The sequence below is a fragment of the Oncorhynchus kisutch genome, unplaced genomic scaffold, assembly GCF_002021735.2.
Source record: "Oncorhynchus kisutch isolate 150728-3 unplaced genomic scaffold, Okis_V2 Okis09a-Okis19a_hom, whole genome shotgun sequence".
Lineage (NCBI taxonomy): Eukaryota > Metazoa > Chordata > Actinopteri > Salmoniformes > Salmonidae > Oncorhynchus > Oncorhynchus kisutch.
In genome coordinates, this window is record NW_022261985.1 from 4,367,013 (window position 1) to 4,389,423 (window position 22,411).

Consider the following 22,411-nt stretch of genomic DNA (forward strand, 5'->3'; position numbering starts at 1 on the left):
TCCCCAATTAACTGTTGCCGAGGCAACGGCTACTCTTCCTGGGGTCCAAACAGGAAACAACACAACAAATCAAAGTCATAATATACAGAAATATAAATAGCACTACATTTACATTACAATTTAGCCATTCAGCAGACGCTCCCATCCAGAGAAACCCACAGCTAGTGCATTTACCTGGAGATAGACAGGTGAGACAAAGACAAACTATATCACAGTGGTATCCCAACCCCCTATCACATACATAATACAATACACAATACATAATACAATACACAATACATAATACAATATATAATACAATATATAATACAATACATAATACAATACAATACATAATACATAATACAATATATAATACAATATATAATACAATACATAATACAATACAATACACAATACATAATACAATACATAATACACAATACAATACATAATACAATACAATACAATACAATACATAATACAATACAATACATAATACAATACATAATACAATATATAATACAATACATAATACAATACATAATACAATACATAATACAATACAATACATAATACAATACATAATACAATACATAATACAATACAATACATAATACAATACATAATACAATATATAATACAATACATAATACAATACATAATACAATATATAATACAATGCATAATACAATACATAATACAATACATAATACAATACAATACATAATACAATACATAATACAATATATAATACAATACATAATACAATATATAATACAATACATAATACAATACATAATACAATACATAATACAATACAATACATAATACAATACATAATACAATACATAATACAATACAATACATAATACAATACATAATACAATATATAATACAATACATAATACAATACATAATACAATATATAATACAATACATAATACAATACAATACACAATACAATACAATACACAATACACAATACAATACATAATACAATATATAATACAATACATAATACAATACATAATACAATACAATACACAATACAATATAATACAATACATAATACAATACATAATACAATACATAATACAATACATAATACAATACACAATACAATATATAATACAATACATAATACAATACACAATACATAATACAATACATAATACAATACATAATACAATACATAATACAATACATAATACAATACACAATACAATACACAATACAATACATAATACAATACATAATACAATATATAATACACTACATAATACAATACAAAATACAATATATAATACAATATATAATACAATACTAAATTGAATACAATGTGTAATACAATACATAATACAATACATAATACAATATATAATATAATACAATATATAATACATTAGATAATACAATACAATACACAATATATAATACAATACATAATACAATACACAATACATAATACAATACAATACAATACACAATACACAATACAATACATAATACAATACACAATACATAATACAATACAATACATAATACAATGCATAATACAATACATAATACAATACATAATACAATATATAATACAATACATATTACAATACTTAATACAATATATAATACAATACATAATACAATACATAATACAATATATAATACAATACATAATACAATATAATACAATATATAATACAATACATAATACAATATATAATACAATACATAATACAATATATAATACAATACATAATACAATACATAATACAATACATAATACAATATATAATACAATACATATTACAATACATAATACAATATATAATACAATACATAATACAATACAATACACAATACAATACATAATACAATATATAATACAATACATAATACAATACATAATACAATATATAATACAATACACAATACAATATGTAATGCATCAAAATGTCAGTGTGTTTCTTCACAGTCCATGTTGTGCCGTAAGGTGTTCTTTCATCTGGTTGTATTGCTAGCTTGAGTGACCTGGGGAGGCAGAGAGTTCCATGTAGTCATGGCTCTGTTTAAAACTGTGTGTTTCCCAGCCTCTGATCTGGACCTGGGGACTGTGAAGAGACCTCTGCTTGCATGTCTTGTGTTGTACCGGTGAGTGTCTGAACTGCTTGAACAGACAGTTGGGTACCTTCAACACATAGACACCTTGCACAAAGATCAATAGTGATGCAGTCAATCACTCCTCAACTTTGAGCCAGGAGAGATTGACATGCATATCATTGACATTCACCCTCTGTGTACATCTGAGTACAATACGTGCTGCTCTGTTCTGGACAAACTGCAATTGACCACAACTGATCTTCTTTGCCCGCACCTGACCACACAACTGGGCAGTAGTCCAGGTGAGATAAAACGAGGGTCTGTAGGACCTGTCTGGTTCACTGAGATATCAAGAACTCAGAGCAACGCCTTATCATGGACAGACTTCTTCACATTTTAGTAACCATTGACTATATGTTTTGACATGATAGCTTTCTATCTAGGGTGACACCCAGCAGTTTAGTCTCCTCAACTTTCTCAATAGCCACATTATTCAATAATAGATCCAGGTGAGGTTTAAGGTTGAGCGAGTGATTTGTTTTTGAGATAATGAGCACTAGCCTATTGCTAGTTCCTCATTCTAAAACTGACTGGAGCTCTATATTAATGGTGTCAGTTATTTATTTTACAGTTGCAGCCGACGTCTATATGGTTGAGTCGTCAGGGTACATAGACACACGGGCTTAATTCAAGGTCAGTGGAATGTCATTAGTAAACACAAGAACAATAATTGTCCAAGCAGGCTGCCCTGCAGTACACCACATTTGTACACCGAATTTGCATTAGAGAGGCTTCTATTAAAGAAACCCCTCTGTGTTGTATTGTCCAACCATGATAAGGCAGAGGATGTTAATCCAAAACACCTGTTTCTTCAGTAATACATTATGATCAATGATGTCATAGACTGCACTGAAGCCTAACAAAACAGCTGTTTGTTCAGTAATACATTATGATTAATGATGTCATAGACTGCACTGAAGCCTAACAAAACACCTGTTTCTTCAGTAATACATTATGATCAATGATGTCAAAGACTGCACTGAAACCTAACAAAACAGCTGTTTGTTCAGTAATACATTATGATTAATGATGTCATAAACTGCACTGAAGCCTAACAAAACACCTGTTTGTTCAGTAATACATTATGATTAATGATGTCATAGACTGCACTGAAGCCTAATAAAACAGCTGTTTGTTCAGTAATACATTATGATTAATGATGTCATAGACTGCACTGAAGCCTAACAAAACACCTGTTTGTTCAGTAATACATTATGATCAATGATGTCATAGACTGCACTGAAGCCTAACAAAACACCTGTTTGTTCAGTAATACATTATGATTAATGATGTCATAGACTGCACTGAAGCCTAATAAAACAGCTGTCTGTTCAGTAATACATTATGATCAATGATGTCATAGACTGCACTGAAGCCTAATAAAACAGCTGTTTGTTCAGTAATACATTATGATTAATGATGTCATAGACTGCACTGAAACAAAACAGCTCCCACAACATATATTATCCATTATTATCCAGCCAATCGTCAGTCATTTGTTTCAGTGCCGAGCGTGAGTGCCCTTCCCTATAATCATGCTGAAAGTCTGTTGTTCATTTGTTTTCCGTATAAATAACATTATATTTGGTCGAACACAATTTTTTTCAAAAGGTTTGCTAAGCAGAGGTAACAGGCTGATCGGTCTTCTGTTTGAACCATTAACAGGTGCTTTGCTATTTTGGGGCAGCGGAAGGACCTCTACCTCCCTCCAGGCCTGACGGCACACTCCGTCTTCTGGGCTTAGATTGAAGATGTGGCAAATAGGAGTCGCAACGTATTCCGCTACCAACCTCAGTCATTTATCATCCTGGTTGTCGGTTCCAGGTGGTTTGTCCTTATTTATAGATAGCAATAATTGTTTCACCTCTTCCACACTAACTTTGCGGAATCCTAAGCCACAGTGCTTGTCTTTCATTATTTGGTCCGTTATTGTCACGTTCTTTTGTATTTTGTATTTGTGTAGTGTTCACGTTATCGTCTTTCATTAAACATGTTGAACACGAACTACGCTGCATTTTGGTCCTCCTCTCCTTCCCAGGAAGAAAACCGTTACAGTTATGCATGAATATAAAGGCTCAGCATTTGTTGTTTGCTAATCTTGTCAACAAAAACAAAAGTGGTTGGCAATATCAAAGGGTTTGTTATGAATGAGCCATCAGCCCTAATCAAGGGTGGAGCTGAATGAGCCATCAGCCCTAATCAAGGGTGGAGCTGAATGAGCCATCAGCCTTAATCAAGGGTGGAGCTGAATGAGCCATCAGCCTTAATCAAGGGTGGAGCTGAATGAGTCATCAGCCTTAATCAAGGGTGGAGCTGAATGAGCCATCAGCCTTAATCAAGGGTGGAGCTGAATGAGCCATCAGCCTTAATCAAGGGTGGAGCTGAATGAGCCATCAGCCTTAATCAAGGGTGGAGCTGAATGAGCCATCAGCCCTAATCAAGGATGGAGCTGAATGAGCCATCAGCCCTAATCAAGGGTGGAGCTGAATGAGCCATCAGCCTTAATCAAGGGTGGAGCTGAATGAGCTTTTCTGCCTAGAATTTAAGGTACTCCAGAGCTTTTCACTATCGTTCTTTAAATCATGTACATGTGTTTTATAGTACAGTTTCTTCTTCTTTTTGGTTGGTTTAGTTACCTGATTTCTCAATTTTCTGTATGTTTACCAATCTTCTGTGTTGCCAGACTTATTATATAGACTGAGACGCAGCCAATGTTTTTATGAGGCGAGAGACGATGCCTATAGAAAATCTCTAGAGACTCATGAAAGCAACCGCAGAGACCTAAAGACGACTTCATCAAAAACTGCATGACCTTTGATCACATGATTTTTGTAAAGTTCATGAAGTCGCAGGTCGTACAATGTAACCATAATGCAACACACTTTGAAAGGTGGCGACCAACGATGGTCACTGACTTGATAAAAGTGATCCGCTCGAACCCGCCCATTGTCCTGCCTAAGTTGGCAGCAACTCCACAACCTATGACTGCACTACTATCGCTTTACTCAATGCATTTGACCACGTGAGGTACAGTTGACTTTAAAGGCTATGCTTAGATACTACTGTTTTGATTTGTACAGTAATTTAACATGAACTACTACTGTAATAGAACGAGAGACATAATGACTAGACAAATGGGTATATCCCAAATGGCACCCTATTCCCTATATAGTGCACTACTTTTGATCTAAAGTAGTCCACTATAAAGTGAATAGGGTGCCATCTGGGACACTCCCATATAGTGGACATGCAGACACATCCACTGTAAGAGGCTTACTGTGTACATCCACTGAGGACACTGGTCTGTTTATGATTCCCTTTCACGATTTCTGTTGAAACGTTCCTTCTGAATCACAAAATGAATTGTTCTGAATCTAAAGCATATTCTGATTAGGAGGGAACTTACATTTTTGAATGGACTATTGAAAACTCTGACTGTTCTGTATGGTGGTGGACATAGTAGTGTTGGAGTTGAAACACCAACATGAGGTATGACAGGGACAACTGGGTACTGTAGGGGAGAATATAGCTGCCAAAACTCTCACCTAAAAAGTAGTTTTTGTGTTTAATAGACTGATATATTTAGTTTCAAGCTATATTATCAGTAGGTATGAAAACAGATTTATCCTGGGCACACTAATCAAAGAGAACAACCAAACAATGAAGTGCCTGTCATTGTTAATACACAGTCAACCGTTGACAAACCATCTGATCTTATCTATAGTAGTTTGAATATATTTGTCTATGAGTCTAACCCATTTACATGACTGTGACTGTACTACACTCTGTCCTTCTGCCTTCAGGAGAACAGCAGTAATAGCAGGTCTCCCTCTGGGGCAGGGTGTGGTGGAGGTGCCCCACCCTGAGCACTCCTTCCCTGGGGTTAATATTACCCTGCTCTGCCTCTGTGGGTCCAGGACTACAAGAGGAGTGTGTGGAGGTAAAGCTTCAAACCACACGGCTGCTATGAACCCGAGGGGGAAATGACATGGTAGAATCTGAGCAGGTCCACTAGATTAGTAGCTGCTGAGGAAAACGTGGCAACACCCAACGTTTTAGTTGGAATCTGTGGTGTAAAACTCCTAGGAGCTGTAGCTCTTCTGACAGTTCGAGAACATATAAATCCTTTGAGGGGTTGAAGGCCTATTGCAGTATGCATGGCGTATTGGTATTGAGCAGTGTTATACTGGATAGATAGGATACAATTCAGAAATTACAATGAGATAGTTGTTGTTGTGACCTATTTGTTGAATGACAATTATTCATCTGTTCAATAGTAATAGTAATGGATTTGATTTGTATAACAAATCAAATCAAAGTGTATTTGTCACCTGTGCCGAATACAACAGGTGTAGTAGACCTTACAGTGAAATGCTTACTTACAGGCCCTAACCAACAGTGCGATTTTTAAGTAAAAAAATAGGTATTAGGTGAACAGTAGATAAGTAAAGAAATAAAACAACAGTAAAAAGACATTTGAAAATAACAGTAGAGAGGCTCTATACAGTAGCAAGGCTTTATACAGGCACCGGGTAATCAGGCTGATTGAGGTAGTATGTACATGTAGATATGGTTAAAGTGACTATGTATATATGATGAACAGAGAGTAGCAGTAGCGTAAAAGAGGGGTTGGCAGGTGGTGGGTGGAGGGATGTGCGGCGGCACGGGTTAGTCAGGCTAATTGAGGTAGTCTGTCCATGAATGTATAGTTAAAGTGACGATGCATATATGATAAACAGAGAGTAGCAGCAGCGTAAAAGAGGGGTTGGGGGGACAATGCAAATAGTCCGGGAAGCCATTTGATTACTTGTTCAGGAGTCTTATGGCTTTAGGGTAAAAACTGTTGAGCCTTTTGGTCCTAGACTTGGCGCTCCGGTACCGCTTGCCATGCGGTAGTAGAGAGAACAGTCTATGACTGGGGTGGCTGGGGTCTTTGACAATTTTTAGGGCCGTCCTCTGACACCGCCTGGTGTAGAGGTCCTGGATGGCAGGCTTAGCCCCAGTGATGTACTGGGCTGTACGCACTACCCTCTGTAGTGCCTTGCAGTTGTAGGCTGAGCAGTTGCCGTACCAGGCAGTGATGCAACCAGATGCTCTCGATGATGCAACTGTAGAACCTTTTGAGGATCTGAGGCCACATCTTTTTAGTTTCCTGAGGGGGAATAGGCTTTGTCGTGCTCTCTTCACAACTGTCTTGGTGTGTTTGGTGCTCTGTGAAAGTGTAAAAATCAGTTCAATTGAACACATTCTCCTCCTCATCATAACCAAAAATGAATGATTGAAAAACACTGTATCATAGAGAGACCTAGTAATAATAATAATAATGATAATATACTGTAGTAGTAGTATTCAACATCGGAACGGATCAACTACGTGCGCGTTACTGCTCCATCGTCACATGATACAGTTGCTGCTGCGTGATGACATCACAGCTAGAGGCAGGTCAAGTTACTGTAGTTCGGTTTCTTCTTCCTTGTTCTTTCCCTTCAGTCATCTACCGGCCCGGGCGACCCAAAGCAAAGCAGACAGACATAATGTCCCATCAAACGGGCATACAAGGTAAATACGCGCATTTCTGCTTATTGTCTCCAGCTGTTGAAACCACAACGGAATAGACGATGCAATCGTCGTCCATGACAGATTTGATTTAAAAGGATTAAAGTCATAGAGAAAAAATAATGTTATATGTGTGTCGTTCTGCATCATTAGCGAGAATAAGCAGTGCTTTCTGCTCTGTGGAAGTTGCTTCGGGCTTCACGGTGCACTGGGCGAATGAGAAGAATCCATGACAAGTGTATTCAGCGATGCGTTGTACTAATATGGTCGTGCTGCTGCGATTCAACTGAGATTGTTACGCCGCATAAACACTAGCAGTTTGTCCTCAAGCCCCGTGCTGCTGCAGCAGGCTCTGGTCTGTAACGCGTGTTTCAAAGGTCTTTTACAAGGGAACAAGCCGCCCATTCATCAAATGCCTAAAGTTAATCTGGGTGACATTTATGGCCAAGATTACTGTTGCCCTTTTGATGTTTGTTTGTTTTGGGGATGAGATAACGTTTGATGCAACTGTGTCGATTTTTATGTAACAACTGTCTGTCTAGTAAAATGTGGGTCACCTATTTTGGCCAGTAGGCTATCAGAGCTATCTTTATTTATCATGGCACGACAAAGTGTTATACAATTACGGTACATTGAAGTCATTGCTGTTTTTGGTTTTGCTCTTATGCGTCTTGAATACTTGACGTTCATTCTCTGTCTCTATACTATAGTCAATGACCCAAGATAGATCAGCTGCCTGTACTAATCTTTTCTTGAAACCATTTTTTGATAAACACACCAATCCATATTTAATTTGACCAGTATATTCTACACTTGACTGTTAGGTAATAGGCTATTCCCCATGCTTGTGTTCCCTGAATGTCCCTGTTGTATGAATAGCCGACGTCTCTCTTGAGCCAATGTGTGTGAATAAAAAGGTGACTGCTTGCTTTGACTTCACAGCTGCGGAGGAAGTGAAAGACATCTTTGCTAAGGCGAGGAACGGAGCCTATCGCCTGCTGAAGGTCGTCATTGAGATGGGTGAGTATGTAGCCTGCCTAGCCTACAGCTGATCAACTCAATCACACCTGTTGATCAGAGATGAGTCCTACCCATCGCTGTATGCAACATGATCAATGGGTAAAAAGACAAGTTCAGTAGTTTGTTGATTGGTTACAACTGGTTATATTTACTGTGATGTTGAAGACATACTGTGATCTGAAAAGTAGATTGTATTGTACTGAATTGTATTGCACTGTCTTGTACTGTATTGCAGTGTGCTTTATTGTACTGTATTAGTTATTACACTTCATGTCATTTGTAAGATATATGTTGGTTGGTTGCCTTTACTGCACTGCAATCTCAGATACTGTATATCTTACCTGAAAAGACAGAACAGAATTGATGTATGTTGATATGTACCTGTTCCCATAGTTACATATTGTATATCACTGTAATAAATCCACCATGTCCCTCCTTGTTGTTATTCCAGAGACTCTGGTGCTGGGAGGCACCAAGCATGCGTCTAAGAAGTGGGACCAGGAGTATGATGCCTATGTGCTGCCTCTCCTACAGGAGGACATGCCTTCCTATCTCCTGTACAGGCTGGACTCTACTAACAACCAGGGATATGAGTGGATCTTCCTGGCCTGGTCACCTGACCGCTCACCTGTATGTTGATATGTTCATCTGTTTCTTTCTGACTTTGTTCATTTATCAATATATTGGTTGGGAGCAAATTCTCTTCTTTTTTGTTGTTAGTCAAGACTACCTCTGGAATGCCATAGACATGACAGTTTTTACTTCACTTAAACTACTGTTTCACCTTCTTAACACAACTGTCATGGTGTCCGTTAGGGCATTTAAAAGTCTCTCTGTTTATTCCATAGTCTAATAAGCCAGAATACTGTCTACAATAAGACTCTCTTTAGAGAACTATGAACCCACAGTCTAGTCCTCACTACAGGTAAAGCACAACAGGGAGAATGTAACAGGCCACACACAGTGCTGCTTTCAAACACACATCTGGTCTGTGGTTGGCTAACTATAGAGGAGGAAGCCTTACCACTGGGTGAGAGAACTGTTGACTTTAAACAGGTTTTTAGATAAAGGAAAATCCTCTTATGGTTCATATAAGTATGTCAAAAGCTGCCCCCCCATTAGAAAAAAGTGTTTATTTATGCTTAGCTAATGCCAACATTTTGAAGAGACTGTTGAGCAAAAAGGCTAGCTTATTGTTGTGCTAAACTAGCATATTTGCAATTCTAATGTTAGCTATTTTTTTAAAATTTGACCTTTATTTAACCAGGCAAGTCAGTTAAGAACATGTTCTTATTTTCAATAACGGCCTAGGAACAGTGGGTTAACTGGCCTAGGAACAGTGGGTTAACTGGTCTAGGAACAGTGGGTTAACTGGCCTAGGAACAGTGGGTGAACTGGCCTAGGAACAGTGGGTGAACTGGCCTAGGAACAGTGGGTGAACTGGCCTAGGAACAGTGGGTGAACTGGCCTAGGAACAGTGGGTGAACTGGCCTAGGAACAGTGGGTTAACTGGCCTGGGAACAGTGGGTGAACTGGTCTGGGAACAGTGGGTGAACTGGCCTAGGAACAGTGGGTGAACTGGCCTAGGAACAGTGGGTTAACTGGCCTGGGAACAGTGGGTTAACTGGCCTAGGAACAGTGGGTTAACTGGTCTAGGAACAGTGGGTTAACTGGTCTAGGAACAGTGGGTTAACTGGCCTGGGAACAGTGGGTTAACTGGCCTGGGAACAGTGGGTGAACTGGCCTAGGAACAGTGGGTGAACTGGCCTAGGAACAGTGGGTGAACTGGCCTGGGGAACAGTGGGTGAACTGGCCTGGGGAACAGTGGGTGAACTGGCCTAGGAACAGTGGGTGAACTGGCCTAGGAACAGTGGGTTAACTGGTATAGGAACAGTGGGTTAACTGGCCTGGGAACAGTGGGTTAACTGGCCTAGGAACAGTGGGTTAACTGGCCTAGGAACAGTGGGTTAACTGGCCTAGGAACAGTGGGTTAACTGGCCTAGGAACAGTGGGTTAACTGGCCTAGGAACAGTGGGTTAACTGGCCTAGGAACAGTGGGTTAACTGGCCTAGGAACAGTGGGTTAACTGGCCTAGGAACAGTGGGTGAACTGCCTGTTCAGGGGCAGAACGACAAGCTAGCAGGAAGCATGAACCTGGCTTCCATCCCAAACCTCAATGAAACAGCCAAAATGGTCGATGTTTCTGAGATGTCTGTATGAAATAGCATTGTGTTCTTGTTTAGATGGCAACCTACAGTCATATGTAGCTGTTAGTGCAGTACTAATAACATTAATTCCTCCCACTTCTATAGGTTAGACAGAAGATGTTATATGCTGCTACAAGAGCTACACTGAAGAAGGAGTTTGGGGGTGGACACATTAAAGATGAAATATTTGGCACAGTGGAGGTATGTTGACGAATCTGAAGAAACGCCTCATTATTTTCTGACTTATTGGCCTAAGTGGGCTTGCAGTTTTGGCAATAACGTTTCAAGGAAAGTCGCTGTTGGTTGCGCCATTTGTCGCTAGGTGACATCATGACATGTTTATGCTGTCCCTCATTCCCTCATGACAAATTATCCAACGCAAAACAAAATAGAATCCTTTAAGGACAACTTAAAGGAACAGATTTAAATAATTAAACACCACACAAAAAATAGAGTAGATAGCTTTTTGAGAAAAAGCTATTTTTTTAAACTTTCTTTTAATTATTAATATTATGTATGCCTTGGAGAGCTGTGGGGTCATTTAACAACAAGGAAGGGATTTAATAAATCCACTTCACTCTTTGCAGCATTGGGGGGAGGCTGGGGAGGGAGTGAAGAGAGGATCCTATATAAGCACTGCTACTCTAAATGCGAACCCTGAGCTCCAGTCCACCTCTCTCACGGTCCTCTCTCTCCCCAGGATGATGTGTCGCTGAGTGGGTACAGGAAGTACCTGATAGCACAGGCTGCTCCACAACCACTGACTGCTGCTGAGGAGGAGCTGAGGCAGATCAAACTGAGTGAGGTAGAGAGACACACACACACAGATGTACATACACTCTTAGGAAAAAAGGTGCTATCTAGAACCTAAAAGGGTTCTTCGGCTGTCCCCATAGGAGAACACTTTGAAGAACCCTTTTTGGTTCCAAGTAGAACCCTTTTAGATTCCTTGTAGAGCCCTTTTGAAAGAGGGTTCTTCATGAAACCAAAAAGGGTTCTATCTGGAACCAAAAAGGGTTCTCCTATGAGGACAGCTTAAGAACCCTTTTGGAACCCTTTTTTCTAAGAGTTTACACACACACAAAATAATTTCCACAACAAAGTACTTTGCAGCTAGCACGTTTGGATTTTTAAAATTTATTATTAGGCTTTAGTGGAGAGAGAGAGGCATCGAGCAATTTAAAGCAGGCAATCAATAACAGATCAATGAAGTGGAAAGATGTTTACACACTACACTAAACAGCCCAACTTCTGCCCCAGATCCCCCTGGCTGCATGCATTCATAATAATACTATGAGGCATTTTTCTATTTATATCGGTGTGATGATGTCACACACACACATGTTTTGATCTTCTTTCCTCGTGGGGGGCCAACAATTCAAAATCCTATTTTCCCTAACCTGAACCGTAACCCTGAACCTAGCTCCTAAATCTAACCACCAACCTCTTAACCCAACCCTAATTGAACCCCAGATAACTCCTCTCTGCCAGTCCATTTGGTTTATTTATTCATCTCTGTATACCCATCAGATTTCATACTAAAAGGTTTATCGTTCCCAACTAAACATTCACACTGTAAAGCATAGTAAAAATAGCATGTGCATTTACTTCACCAAAAACACATACCACCTTTTTTTCTGAGTGTATCTGGAACCTAAAAGGGTTCTCCTGCTGTCCCAATATTATAAAAATAAAAATAAAAAATGTATTAAATATGACAACTCTTTCAAGAAACCTTTTTAATTCCAGGTAGAACCCTTTTGGTTCCAGGTAGAACTCTTTGGGGTTCTATGTAAAACCCTTTTCACATAGGGTTCTGCCTGGAACCAAAAAAGGTTAGCCTGTGGGAACCGTTTTAGAACCCTTTTTTCTAAGAATGTAGCTTCCTATATCGGTGGAGTGTAGCTTCCTATATCGGTGGAGTGTAGCTTCCTATGTCGGTGGAGTGTAGCTGCCTATGTCGGTGGACTGTAGCTGCCTATGTCGGTGGACTGTAGCTGCCTATGTCGGTGGACTGTAGCTGCCTATGTCGGTGGACTGTAGCTGCCTATGTCGGTGGACTGTAGCTGCCTATGTCGGTGGACTGTAGCTGCCTATGTCAGTGGAGTGTAGCTGCCTATGTCGGTGGAGTGTAGCTGCCTATGTCGGTGGAGTGTAGCTGCCTATGTCGGTGGAGTGTAGCTGCCTATGTCGGTGGAGTGGAGTGTAGCTTCCTATGTCGGTGGAGTGGAGTGTAGCTTCCTGTGTCGGTGGAGTGGAGTGTAGCTTCCTGTGTCGGTGGAGTGGAGTGTAGCTTCCTGTGTCGGTGGAGTGGAGTGTAGCTTCCTGTGTCGGTGGAGTGGAGTGTAGCTTCCTGTGTCGGTGGAGTGGAGTGTAGCTTCCTGTGTCGGTGGAGTGGAGTGTAGCTTCCTGTGTCGGTGGAGTGGAGTGTAGCTTCCTGTGTCGGTGGAGTGGAGTGGAGTGGAGCTACCTGTGTCGGTGGAGTGGAGTGGAGTGGAGCTACCTGTGTCGGTGGAGTGGAGTGGAGCTACCTGTGTCGGTGGAGTGGAGTGGAGCTACCTGTGTCGGTGGAGTGGAGTGTAGCTTCCTGTGTCGGTGGAGTGGAGTGTAGCTTCCTGTGTCGGTGGAGTGGAGTGTAGCTTCCTGTGTCGGTGGAGTGGAGTGTAGCTTCCTGTGTCGGTGGAGTGGAGTGTAGCTTCCTGTGTCGGTGGAGTGGAGTGTAGCTTCCTGTGTCGGTGGAGTGGAGTGTAGCTTCCTGTGTCGGTGGAGTGGAGTGGAGTGTAGCTTCCTGTGTCGGTGGAGTGGAGCTACCTCTGTCGGTGGAGTGGAGTGGAGCTACCTCTGTCGGTGGAGTGGAGTGGAGCTACCTGTGTCGGTGGAGTGGAGTGTAGCTTCCTGTGTCGGTGGAGTGGAGTGTAGCTTCCTGTGTCGGTGGAGTGGAGTGTAGCTTCCTGTGTCGGTGGAGTGGAGTGTAGCTTCCTGTGTCGGTGGAGTGGAGTGTAGCTTCCTGTGTCGGTGGAGTGGAGTGTAGCTTCCTGTGTCGGTGGAGTGGAGCTACCTCTGTCGGTGGAGTGGAGCTACCTGTGTCGGTGGAGTGGAGTGTAGCTTCCTGTGTCGGTGGAGTGGAGTGTAGCTTCCTGTGTCGGTGGAGTGGAGTGGAGCTACCTGTGTCGGTGGAGTGGAGTGGAGCTACCTGTGTCGGTGGAGTGGAGTGTAGCTTCCTGTGTCGGTGGAGTGGAGTGGAGCTACCTGTGTCGGTGGAGTGGAGTGGAGCTACCTGTGTCGGTGGAGTGGAGTGGAGCTACCTATGCCAATATGCCTACAGTTACTTCGGAAAGTGTTCACACCCTGTGACTTTTTCCACATTTTGTTACATTACAGCCTTATTCTAAAATATAAAAAATGTTTTTTTAAACTCTGCAATCTATACACAATAGTCCGTAATGACAAATTGAAAAGTTTTTTAAAATTATTTTTTATTATCAGATGTATTAAAAATAAGTACAGAAATACCTTATTTACATAAGTATTCAGACCCTATGCTATGAGACTTCAAATTGAGCTCGGGTGAATCCTGTTTCCATTAATCATCCTTGAGAAGTTTCTACAACTTGATTGGAGTCCACCTGTGGTAAATTCAATTGATTGGACATGATTTGAAAAGGCACACACCTGTCTATATAAGGTCCCACAGTTGACAGTACATGTCAGAGCAAAAACCAAGCCATGAGGTCGAAGGAATTGTCCGTAGAGCTCCGAGACAGGATTGTGTCTGTAGGAAACCTGGCACCATCCCTATGGTGAAGCATGGTTGTGGCAGCATCATCCTATGGGGATGTTTTTCAGCGGCAGGGACTGGGAGATTAGTCAGGATCGAGGCAAAGATGAACGGAGCAAAGCATAGAGAGATCCTTGATAAATCTGCTCCAAAGTGCTCAGGACCTCAGACTGGGGTGAAGGTTTACCATCCAACAGCACAACAACCCTAAGCACACAGCCAACACAATGCAGGACTGGCAGGGAAACGTATCTGAATGTCCTTGAGTGGCCCAGCCAGAGCCCGGACTTGAACCCGATTGAACATCTCTGGAGAGACCTGAAAATAGCTGTGCAGAAACGTGTGCCAAGCTTGTAGCATCATACCCAAGAAGACTCTGCTGTAATCGCTGACAAAGGGGCTTCAACAAAGTACTAACACGTTTTTGCTTTGTCATTATGGGGTATTGTGTGCATAGTACATTGATGAGAAGAAAGAAAAGGCTTTAATCAATTTCAGAATAAGGCTGTAACGTAACAAAATGTGGAATCCGGGGTATCTGTGTACTATATTTCTTGATGTGTATACACCCTCATGACTCCATAAAAGGACAGGGTCATTCTTCATCTGCCCTATAGGCCTATTTCATAGAGCCACCCTCACAAATACAGTAGCCTCAACCAACTGGGAAGGTTTATATTGAGATCCCAGCTGTGTGGGCAAGATGATTATCCACTAATCTACATGCGAGTAAAGAGGCTTTCAGATATTTATTATTCATTTGCTGAGAGACCCGTTCCTTGTAATAAGTAGATGGATGAAAAAACAGCAGCCCAATCCTTTAGGTACAAGAGATGAACAGGTCAGTGGCAATCTCATTCAGTCAAGCCGAACATGGCATGTCAGGAGTGTGAATGTTATGAGGGCTGTACTAACACATGAAAGGTCAGTGCAGACCTTTTACATACTGATGTTATTCAATTATTATTATTTCTATTGGATATTATATTGGATAAAATGATCATTATGATATTATTATCATTATATTATTATTATTATTATTGGATATATTATTCAGAACAGTTTATTTATCTCATATCACATTGAGATGGTTTTGTTCCATTAAGACTTTAAATGTCACCACAAGCTTTATCAATTCCTTTTCTTTTCAAGTTAAATATGTTTTTTGTGCCTTTTCAAGAATGTATCTTTCTGTTTATCTTTTGCAAATGATTGGTGACACAAACACAAAATTGGGGTAAGGATAGACTTCCTGTTATAGTAGTGAGTCTAGACTAGCCCGGGCCCTTCTCAAACCACAGCCTGGTGACCAATGTTGGGGTTGTCTTTGTGTGTGTGACACCTAATGACTGTTTTTGTTGTTGTGTTATTTTAGTTCCAGACCATTAGTCTGGGCCTAGGCCCTTTTCAGAAAGAAAGCCTGGTGATTTAGTTAAAACAACACCAAGTGACCATGTGTGTCCGTCCAGGTACAGACAGACATCAGTGTGGACACTAAGCAACAGACTCTGACGGGCGTGGCCTTCCCTATGCAGCGAGACGCCATCCAGGCTCTGGAACAGTTCAGAGAGAAGAAGATCAACTACGTACAGCTGGTGAGTATAGTACATCATAGTGTATAGTATAGTACATCATAGTATATACTAATATAGTACAGTACATCATAATGTACAATAATATAGTATAGTACATCATAATATAGTATATACTAATATAGTACATCATAGTATAGAATAATATATTACAGTACATCATAGTGTACAATAATATAGTATAGTACATCATAATATAGTATATACTAATATAGTACATCATAGTGTAGAATAATATATTACAGTACATCATAGTGTACAATAATATAGTATAGTACATCATAATATAGTATATACTAATATAGTACATCATAGTGTAGAATAATATATTATAGTACATCATAGAGTAGTATAGAATAATATAGGATATAATGTAGTATAGTACACTATTATAGAACAATAGATTATAGAATATTATAGTAGAGAATACTATATACTAGTATAGAATAATATAGTTTAGTACATCATAGTATATAATAATATGGTATGCTACATCATATTATTGTATAGAATAGTATAATAGTATAATATTTGATATAATAATATAGTATAGAATGTGATAGTATAGAATGGTATTGTATAAAATAATAGTACAGAATAGAATGATATAGAATAATATAGTATAGTACATCATAGTATATAATAATATAGTAGATTGTAGAGTTACAGAGTTACAGAATAGAATGATATAGTATAGTACATAATAGTATTATAGTCTAGAATAATACAGTATAGTTTTGAATAATATAGTATAGTCTAGAATAATATAGTATAGTCTAGAATAATATAGTATAGTCTAGAATAATATAGAATATAATAGTATAGTATAGAATGATAAGGTATTGTGTAAAATAATATAGTACAGAATAGAATGATATAGAATAATATAGTATAGTACATCATAGTCTAGAATAATATAGTATAGAATCATATAGTATATAGTATAGAATAATAGAATCTAGAATAATACAGTAGAGTCTAGAATAATATAGAATAGAATAATATAGTATAATATAGAATATGGTATTGTATAAAATAAAATAATATAGTACAGAATAGAACGATATAGAATAATATAGTATAGTACATCATAGTCTAGAATAATATAGTATAGAATAATATAATATAGTATAGTATAGAATGATATAGTATAGAATAGTACGTCATAGTGTATCATAATATAGTATATATTAATATAGAATAGAATTTTATAGTATGGAATCATATAATCTAGAATAATATAGTATAGTCTAGAATAATATAGTATAGAATACGTATGTGACAGTGTATATTATATATATTAATATAGTATAGCATTTTATAGTATAGTGTGGAATCATATAGTATAGAATAATATAATATAAAATAATATAGTATAGAATTGTATAGTACATCATGGTATATCATAATATAGTATAGAATGTAGTATTAAATAATATAGTATAGAATGATATATTATAGTACATCATAGTATATAATCATATATTATAGTCTAGAATAATATAGAATAGAATAATATAGTAGAGAATAATATAGTATAGAATGATATGGTATTGTATAAAATAATATAGTACAGAATAGAATGATATAGAATTGTATAGTACATATAGTATAGTACATCATAGTATACTATATAATATATATATAATAAATATAATATATATATATATATATATATATATATATATATATATATATATATATATATATATATAATCCAGTATAGTCTAGAATAATATAGTATAGTCTAGAATAGTATAGTACATCATAGTGTATAGAATGATATAGGATAGTATAGAATGATATAGTATAGTACATCATTGTCTAGAATCATATAGAATGATATAGAATAATATAGTGTAGTATAGAATGATATAGTATAATACATCATAGTATATAATAATATAGGAAAGTATAGTATCGTAGAGAGACGCCATCCAGTATCTGGAACAGTTAAGAGAGAATAGAACCAACAAGTACAGCTGGTGAGTGTCAGTACTGTCTGGAGTCTCACCTCCTTTTATTAGAGCACAGAGACAGACAATCCCTGTGTTGTTTCATTAGCAGTAGGTGTATGTTTCTGGATTCAACAATGCCATATAATTGCCATAGAAGACTACAATGTGATGGCTATAACACAAACTAACTAACTGGCACCATGAAACATGATACTCAAAGCCTTATTGTATTGGATGGTTTACATTACAAAGCTTATTGAGGATTGTTTTTTGGAAAAAATGCATCATCATCTGTATCAACAGGAGATAGATTTTAGGAATGAGTGTATCAAGCTGTCCAGCACCACTCCTACAGAACTGAAGGATCTGCCCAAGAGGATCCCCAAGGATGCAGCCCGATACCACTTCTTCCTGTACAAGCATTCCCACGAGGGAGACTACCTCGAGTCTACAGGTAAAGACAACACATTAAAACATTATGAGAAGATATTACGGCATGTTTTTTTTAATACGTTGATATTATACCACACAATAATTTTTTTGCTTGATCTACTCTTATTCATAATTGTATTATGTTAATTAAATGTAATAACAATGTGATAAGGTGGTATTTTAAAGTGGTTTCCTGTGTGTGTTGCAGTGTTCATCTACTCCATGCCGGGGTATAAATGTAGCATCAGAGAGAGGATGCTCTACTCCAGCTGTAAGAACCCTCTCATCGATACTGTGGAGAGCAACCAGCACATCCAGATAGCCAAAAAGGTAAGAGCTGGGTCATGTTCATTATACAACCTGCACATCCAGATAGTGAAAAAGGTACGAGCTGGGTCATGTTCATTATACAACCTGCACATCCAGATAGTGAAAAAGGTACGAGCTGGGTCATGTTCATTATACAACCTGCACATCCAGATAGTGAAAAAGGTACGAGCTGGGTCATGTTCATTATACAACCTGCACATCCAGATAGTGAAAAAGGTACGAGCTGGGTCATGTTCATTATACAACCTGCACATCCAGATAGTGAAAAAGGTAAGAGCTGGGTCATGTTCATTATACAACCTGCACATCCAGATAGTGAAAAAGGTAAGAGCTGGGTCATGTTCATTATATCACACTGTAGCTAAATGTTTTGCAACAGAACATTTAAACATGCACTTCACATTATATTCATATCAAGTTAGATAGTCCATCCATTTCAGTCTGTTTTTCTTTCATTTGGAACCTGATCTCTCGTGGACAGACTGCGTAAACATAAGCATCTGACCAAAAATACGTGGGGTTTTAGTTCTGCTTTAACCCATATTATTTGGTACCTAATTAATACAACTCAGGTTCACTGCAGTGAGTCACATGAGTGACTTTCAACAGTTTAAAACACCCCTGTGAAAATACTGTAACATTATGCCAATGTAGACTGGATTTCTGCTGCAATGTATTTTTTCTAGAGTAAGTCTAGTTTGCCCCTCAGTGATGGGATTTATTGTATTCCTATTAGTAGAAGTATCCCTACTAACTGATGCATTCTGATTCCCTCCCCTAGCTGGAGATTGATAACGGTGATGAGCTCACCGCAGAATTCATGTACGAAGAGGTCCACCCTAAGCAGCACGCACACAAGCAGGCCTTTCCCAAACCTAAAGGCCCCGCGGGGAAGAAAGGGGGGCGCCGGATCACTAGACCACCAGGGGATGGGGAAGAAGACTAATAAAACACCCCTCCATTTTAGTCCACAATGGAACATTCCACTTAGAATATAAGAACCCTTTATCTGGTTGACTCCCAAATGGCTCCCCTATTCACTTTATAGTGCACTACTGTTGACTAGGGCCTATAGGGCTCTGGTTAAAAGGAGTGCACTATATAGGGGATAGGGTTCCATGTAGGACATAGACCATTGACATGAATCCCTCCTAATGCCCTTTAACCTCATAGACAACCAGCCTGTAGACTATATGAACTATGCACACACAGACCACCACACTAATATAAGCCATGACACTCAAACCTGTGAACTTACTTCCATTAGTAGCTTGTTATTTAGACAGACAGTCGGTGCTGTGTTTTCATGATGATGAGAGAGAGAGCGAACATTTCCCTTTAGAGCTATAATAGCTAGTGTTTTTTTAATTTCTCATATTATTTGACAATGTTTTTAAAATATATGGTTCCTAATCCTGGTTCTGGAGAGCTGGATGTGTTTTTAAGATATATGGTTCCCAATCCTGGTTCTGGAGGTCCTTGAGAGCTAAAGGTTCTGGAGATCCTGGAGAGCTAGAGGTTCTGGAGAGCTATAGGTTCTGGAGGTTCTGGAGAGCTGGAGGTTCTGGAGAGCTGGAGGTTCTGGAGAGCTAGAGGTTCTGGAGAGCTGGAGGTCCTGGAGAGCTAGAGGTTCTGGAGAGCTAGAGGTTCTGGAGGTTCTGGAGAGCTAGAGGTTCTGGAGGTGTGTGAGAGGAAAGACCTTGTGGTTTTTCTAGTGAGCATGTGATACTGATCTGAACACTTCACCTTGTTATTAGTGCTGATTCAATGCCGACAATGTTGTAGCAGTTCTATAATGCCTTGTGTAAAGTCAATCAATAGAGAATGTTGTTCCACAACCACTAGCCCTTCAGGATCAAAGTTGAGGACTGGATCCTATTCATGTGACACTAAATGGAGAAAACAGAGAGGGACCACCTAGACTTGTCCAATAAGAATAGCTTGTTTTTGCTTTCCGTTGATAAATGTTTGAAAACGTTTAGCTATGGTGTGCCTAATGAATAGGACCATGCTGATGTAGAAGCTTGATTTGGGAGAGAAGAGAGGCCATGTGTGGGTCTGTGGATGTTGTTAAGAAGCCTACATTTTACTGTATGCATCTAATTTGTACTACCACTACCATGTCCATAACAACTATATGATTAGTCCAAAATCTAGTTAGTGATTTCTCTTTCCATGTTCTTTTACTGAAGAATGAAAAATCTTATAAAGTATTTTTCTAGGTCTGTGATGTACTGTATGTGTGTGTGGTGTTCTGCGACTGAGAGGTCACAGCCTGAATCAGTTGAATGGCAACCGTTATCTGTTTGTCAGTCTGTGTGAGAGAGAGAGTGCCTGGGTGCGTCCGGAATGGCACCCCATTCCCTATATAGTACACTACTTTTGACCAGAGCCCATCAGAATAGGCACCCTATTCCTTATATAGTACACTACTTTTGACCAGGGCCCATCGGAAAAGGAAACCTATTCCTTATATAGTGCACTACTTTTGACCAGAGCCCATCAGAATAGGCACCCTATTCCCTATATAGTACACTACTTTTGACCAGAGCCCATCAGAATAGGCACCCTATTCCCTATATAGTGCACTACTTTTGACCAGAGCCCATCAGAATAGGCACCCTATTCCCTATATAGTGCACTACTTTTGACCCAGGTGCCATTTCAGATGCAGACCTGTTTGTCAGGGTTGCTCGTTTGTGCATTTCACATCAGTGATATTAATCCCACATAATATGCAATGCTTTTCAACCACAATGCTGCAGGTCTTTCCTCACGTGACAATGTGTGTACGCATGTGATGTTTATTACAACCACAATGAAGGGAAGGGACTGTGATTCCCAGGTAAAATGTCATGGAGAATCTGTCTACTGATTCCATGAAAAGGCAAACCACTATAACATGTTCATGCTGTACTAGATTACTATGTCATTATGTAATTCTGAAGTCCTAGTACCTTGAAACTATCATGTTGTGTAATGTCTCAAATGTTTTTTTTTCTATGAATTAAATTGTGTAAGGAAATGAAATAAATTAAAATATTTAAATTCCATTCACTAATGTGTTTCTTGCCTGATATATTATTAGTAGCAGTATCAGAACTACTATGCAAGCTTAGTGACCACTGAGAGGTGTGAGCTTACTGAATAAAGCATTGCTCTCTGAATAGAGTTGGCAGTGAAGGGGGGAAATAGTAGGCCAAATCTGCATTTCCCATCACGTAGTAATCCCACTCATTGGCAGCGGTGGTAAGGGTAAACCTTTGGCCTGGCACATAAAAGATTACAATGAATAAGTCTTGTTGGCTGGCTGCAGATCAGCTGATGTCAGATGATACAAATTAAAGGCATACCTGCTACATGCCTAATCTGTAATAAACCTTTGTAGTAATGTAGACC

The 22,411-nt window shown here is 38.9% G+C and overlaps 1 protein-coding gene and 1 long non-coding RNA gene across 4 annotated transcripts; both read left to right on the forward strand.

Moving 5' to 3' along the window:
• The first annotated feature begins 2,654 nt into the window (after positions 1-2,654).
• Positions 2,655-4,143, forward strand: LOC116360632 (uncharacterized). The gene is made up of 2 exons (XR_004207034.1): positions 2,655-2,772; positions 3,805-4,143. It is a non-coding gene; the product is annotated as an uncharacterized LOC116360632 (long non-coding RNA).
• A 3,423-nt stretch (positions 4,144-7,566) lies between these two features.
• On the forward strand, positions 7,567-22,069 carry LOC109876833 (twinfilin-1-like). 3 transcript variants are annotated; one of them, XR_004207030.1, is made up of 10 exons: positions 7,567-7,698; positions 8,638-8,715; positions 9,167-9,345; positions 11,028-11,123; positions 11,623-11,727; positions 16,170-16,295; positions 18,554-18,704; positions 18,891-19,012; positions 19,794-20,607; positions 20,668-22,069. XR_004207030.1 is itself a non-coding variant. In XM_031815498.1 (9 exons), the coding sequence occupies exons 1-9, from the start codon at positions 7,674-7,676 to the stop codon at positions 19,956-19,958; spliced, it is 1,047 nt and encodes a 348-aa protein (XP_031671358.1). In that variant the 5' UTR covers positions 7,567-7,673; the 3' UTR covers positions 19,959-22,069. The 3 variants fall into 3 exon arrangements, 1 of the variants encoding a protein (XP_031671358.1); XR_004207031.1 differs by having other exon boundaries at positions 19,794-20,050; positions 20,108-22,069; XM_031815498.1 differs by having other exon boundaries at positions 19,794-22,069.
• Positions 22,070-22,411: the final 342 nt, after the last annotated feature.